Source organism: Monopterus albus, unplaced genomic scaffold (genome assembly GCF_001952655.1).
Source record: "Monopterus albus unplaced genomic scaffold, M_albus_1.0 scaffold22.1, whole genome shotgun sequence".
Taxonomy (NCBI): domain Eukaryota; kingdom Metazoa; phylum Chordata; class Actinopteri; order Synbranchiformes; family Synbranchidae; genus Monopterus; species Monopterus albus.
In genome coordinates this window covers 1996513-2001557 of record NW_018127902.1, presented here as the reverse complement: position 1 = coordinate 2001557, position 5045 = coordinate 1996513, and the positions used below count along the sequence as shown (strand labels likewise).

Genomic DNA, 5045 nt, shown 5'->3' with positions numbered 1-5045 from the left:
GTTTACATTAGTTTAAAAAAAAATGAAGCACATCTGAAAGCAATTTGTGTCACCTCTAGTAACCTAACACTTTATTTTTTTCTAGAGCGGACAAAACTCTACAAGATATTGTTTATAAGCTTGTTCCAGGGTTGTTCAAAGGTTAGACCACTTTTCTTGAGGCTGTAAAGCGACACATTAGCTCACAGGCATAGCTTCAGGTTTCCAGTGTGTGACACATTTCTTTCAAAACCCAGATGAGATGAAACGGAGGCGGGACTTCTACGCAGAGAATCGTGTGCTGGAACCAGGGGAAGTGGTCGAGACGTTTAACATAGCAGAGGATGAAATCATCAGTCTGTCGATACAGTTCTATGAGAGGAACAAGTGAGTCGCTCATTTCTTATTTTTACAATAAATTCTCACTAGTGGATCTGTTCATGGGAAGGTCTGTTCTGGGAAAGGTATAACAAAACAATAACACCTAATTACCCTGTCATGCACAAAGGAAACTTGCATATAAGAGCAGATAAGTCATAGCAGTGAGAGCTGTACGAACACTGTCTATGAGGCATGCACTGACAAAAAAGGTTCCGGTCAAACTTCCAGGACATCTCAGTGAAGATGGTTTAACACCTTGTCTTTGTCATTTAATGTTTTTCCGCAGAAACAGTGAGCGGCACCGTGCAGAGATGGAAGGAGACAAGGTAAAACCTGAATTTACATTAAGAAGCGTAGTTGGGTGAAGCAGTAGTTGGAGCTGGCATACTTGATGTTTAATGTGGTTTTCTGGTCCTCAATCTGGATTTATGCTCCCTGTCTCTGTTCTCAGTCCAATGGTAAACGCTTCCTGCAGTGCCCAGCAGCCATGTCCGTCATGCACTTAGCAAAGTTCCTCCGAAGCAAGATGGATATTCCCAATAACTACCGGGTAATTATATACAATGCACCCACACACAACACCTTTTGATGTATTGATTCAAAATACATGGTTCTGGCAGAATAATATAAAATACCCTGCATAAGTGGGGCACCTTGGAAAAGTGGCCCACAAATGGCCACAGAAATGCCACAAGTGCAATTGACATGGTTTGAGTCACCTTTTCTAAAAAACTCACATAAAAAGACTTAACTACAAACACTTCTACAGTGTTGGATCATATATAAGCTGGATGCATTTGTCATTTAGAAGAGCTCTGACAATCCGCACTGTGACACGTGAGCTTTCACTGCAATGTGATATCAGACAGAGGTGCAAATGGCTTAAATCAAACAGGACGCGCCCAGCATGAGGGACATTGCTCAGAAAACTGCAGAATTATTAAATATGTCAAGATGAACAGTTTCAAGGAAAATACAGTGGACAGCTTATTGACAAATGCAACTGGAGCAAGCAACAAGCAGCAGACTGTGAAAAGCACAGGAATGAAATTACTCTGATTGTATGTTATGTGTTTTTCAAATCAAAGATGGTGCCACGGATGGCTGCCTCAATCATGTTTTACTGTATATATACTCATTTTATAAGTACTTTATTCTTGTTTTTCCTTTCCTAATGCACATTCATTTTCTTTTCTTGTTGTCAGTCTTATCTTGTCTTGTTGTCTACTCGTTGTACATGGACATTGGGAGCCACTGTACTAGAGTCAAATTCCTCGTGTGTTCAACACACCTGGCTAGTGAGGCTGATTCTGTTAGCCCCACTGCTAGCCTGGTGGTCACATTTTAGGGTAAATAGTTTTAAATTTGCTACTGATGCTATTTGTATTTGTAGCGGTTAATAAGTGAAACCAGATACAAAAGCAGTTCTTAATTAGCTTAAATTACTAAGTTATAATTAGTATAGGACACTATTTACAAGCAATTTGAAGCCATTTGCCACTGGCTTGTGAATACCTGTGTAGTTGTTTTTACTAAGTAGGATATGTCATTGAATTTTTATTATCTTCGACTCACAACTATGAGTCTCAGCTGTTTGTGTTTTGTGAATATGGTGTCCGTTCTCTTTAGCTGTCCCAGTTAGCCTAGCTAATGAGCCTGCATACACAGAACAAAGGCCCTGGCTCATTTAAATGGGCTTCATTAATGTTATGAGCTGCACCTGTGCTTTTCTGGCTGTGACATGCTAAATTGTCTGCTGTGGAAAAGGTCTGAATTCAACAACTGTAGCTCCCACCAGTTGTTTGGATGTTATTCTTAAATGTGGTCAGTATGGTCAAAGCTAACTAAATAATCGTGTTGCTGTTTTAAACAGTAACATGCTTACAGGTTGCTGGCTAGTCCTCATTTAGTCCAAAATTTGGACAAAAACCCAGTTTATCATTCAATAGTGTGTGCTGTTATGAAAGCTAGCTTAGCTATCAACTTTCAAACCACAGCTGATCTGCTAGCATTTAGCAACTTCAGCTCCCATGAGTGCAGCGTGGCAGAACGGGGAGAGAAGGAATCTGTTCCATATTACTTAAAGACTGATCCTTTCACAGAAAAACAGGATTTTTCAGTTGTAATTATGACTTGGATGTTGAACTAAATGGTATTCACAGATGGCAAACTGGGAGTTATAGTAAGTACACCTGATGGGACTGTGGCATAATGGTACTTGGTATAATGTACAGTTACTTTGAAAAAAAAAAAATTTAAGGATAGTGCTAATTGGAATAATTGTTTTGTTCCTGTCTGTCCAGCTCCAGTTTGTTTCCCAGTGCAGTGCTTTCTGTTATGGCCTTGTCCTCTCCCTCCCTTATAATGCTCCTTGATCCGGACCTCACAGCAGGTGGTGTTATTGAAGGCTGACAAAATCATCATCTTTGCTCAAATGATGAGGTCTGCAAATTTCATGTCATGTTTTAGCTTCAGCTTTCATTAATAATATTACTGGGGTGAATTTTTCAGACATGGTAGCGAGTGTTGGCACAAAATATTGGCAGTTTCAGTTCAAAAACACAGATGTCAGCCTGAGAAGAATCTAAGATGGTGAAATTTTGAATGGCGTTTCACTTCACTTTGACATGTACAATATGTGCGTGCATCAGTTTTGAAGAAATCTAAACTGAAGAGATGAGCTGTTTTCTGCATAAACATTTCGTTTAAATGGTGTGACTATGTGTTACAGGTGGAGGTGTTGTACGGCGATGAGCCCTTGAAGGATTACTACACACTAATGGATATTGCCTACTTCTACGAGTGGAGACGAGTAAGTGACAGCGTTCGAATTCATGCTGAGTTTCTGAAGCATGCTATATGTTGACAGATTGATTTCTTACCAGCTGTTCGTGTAACCCATTACTGGGAACACATGAATGGAAACTCCAGCATTAAAGTTTGCTGGATTAAAGCTTTTGTAGAAACCTCCAAACTCAATAATTCATGACATGATGAAAGTTTGGTGATCGTTAGTTTTCAGTGTCAGTGTTTTGTCTTGTCAGTTTTCTCATAGCATAGACTGAGAATGCTTTTCGTTTTTTTTTTTTTTTCAGACTATGTATTTTTATATTATATTGGTATTTTATAATTCATAGTGCTGCTACTGTCGTGTGATATTTCAAATAATCATATTATGCTCTGGTTCTATCCTTTGCTGTAAACTGTGGTGAACCTCTTTGCGAGATTTAACTGATTAAATGAAATGAGGGACATGACATACCGCACAGGCACTGTGGTTATGTAGCATGTTCTGTGACCATTCCACTACTGGTGTGCTCTGAAATGGGACTAGCAGTTCCTACTACTATCCTCTTATCATCCTTTGTTAACTGAAGCAACTGTGATGATTTGACTAGGGTATGTTAAAGGTAGTCTACCTGGTTTCTTTTCAGCCGCTACTGAGACTCAAAACAAAATCACAGCATAAGCAACCCCTAAGCAATCCTTTCCCCCTCCCGTCCAGTTTCCCTAAGAGACACTGTGAACTATGGACACCTGGTTGTAACAAACTGTACAAAATGCAGCCTCTGCTCCAAAGCTAACGTTAGCTGACTCATGAATACATTTGCCAAAATCCAGTAGAACACTTGGGTTACTGCAAATGTGACACAAAATACAAAGAATTTCAAATTCAAATCATATTATTTCAACACGGAGATAAAATCATGACCATGCCAGATTGCCATTGTTACCAAAACAAACCAAAACAAACAAGTTGGTTTTAGATACTATTGCATCCAGAAGGAAGAACACATCTGAATCAAATTCAAGTCCTTTGGCTGCTTTTAATGCTTTCCATCTCAAAAAGTCAAACCGATGTTAACCCTGGTTTTGCAGCAGTGTTGCTCACTGATGTGTTTTAGTAGTTTTGACAACATGGAGCTCTGTGGCACAGAGGAATAACAGATATTAGGTTTCGTCTTTCCAGACAATACTTGATAGTAGAATTGCTTTATTGCTGGTTTTCGTCTATTGGGGGATTAGTTGACAGTAAGGAAAATAAAGACTGCTCATCTTACATGCTAAATTTTTTAAATCTAAATTTTAAAATAAACTTACAAACTGTTACAGTCAGGTTTTTCAGCAAACTGCACAAATATCTTGAAAATGCGTATGCTTCTGTGCAGACTGGACCCATCCCCCTGCAGTATCTTGTCAAACCAACCCGGAAGCGAAGGAGGCCGTCCCAGTCCGCCGCCCAGGGCCACTCTGATGGCGTCAACACCAGCCCAACATCAGAGAGCGACTCTCATAGCGACAAAGTCCACAGTCCTGCTGCAGCCCAGCTGCCCCGAGCCTCTTCACAGTCCAGCCCTTCGTCCCACAACATCTCTCCCGCCATCCAAAGCTCCAACGGTACCACTGTGCCCAACAACACTCAGCGACACACGCTCGCCTCCAAACAGGGCGCCAACCCTCGCAAGATGACTGTCAATGGCACAAGCTCTGGGACCAGTAAAGAGGAGGCGAGGGGAGGTGACAAAAGTGGTTTGCCTCCGACAACCTAACGTGTGTAGAGGGCAGCAGGGAGGACAGTGTTTGAACTGCTCTCTTCTTTCTTTCTACTGAGCAGAAAGAAGAGCTTGAGCCCTCTTCCCTCTGGACAAACGGGAGGCAGATTACTGTTATCATCTTTCAGCAGG

At 40.8% G+C, this 5045-nt stretch overlaps 1 protein-coding gene across 1 annotated transcript in view; it reads left to right on the top strand.

The window, feature by feature from the left end:
- LOC109956805 (polycomb complex protein BMI-1) overlaps nt 1-5039 on the top strand; it is a 6105-nt gene extending 1066 nt beyond the window's left edge. The window contains 6 exon segments of the mRNA XM_020594157.1: nt 60-141; nt 237-366; nt 647-686; nt 812-910; nt 3092-3172; nt 4530-5039. Of these exon segments, the coding sequence (XP_020449813.1) occupies nt 60-141; nt 237-366; nt 647-686; nt 812-910; nt 3092-3172; nt 4530-4910 (813 nt within the window). The 3' untranslated portion in view covers nt 4911-5039.
- The last annotated feature ends 6 nt before the right edge of the window (nt 5040-5045 follow it).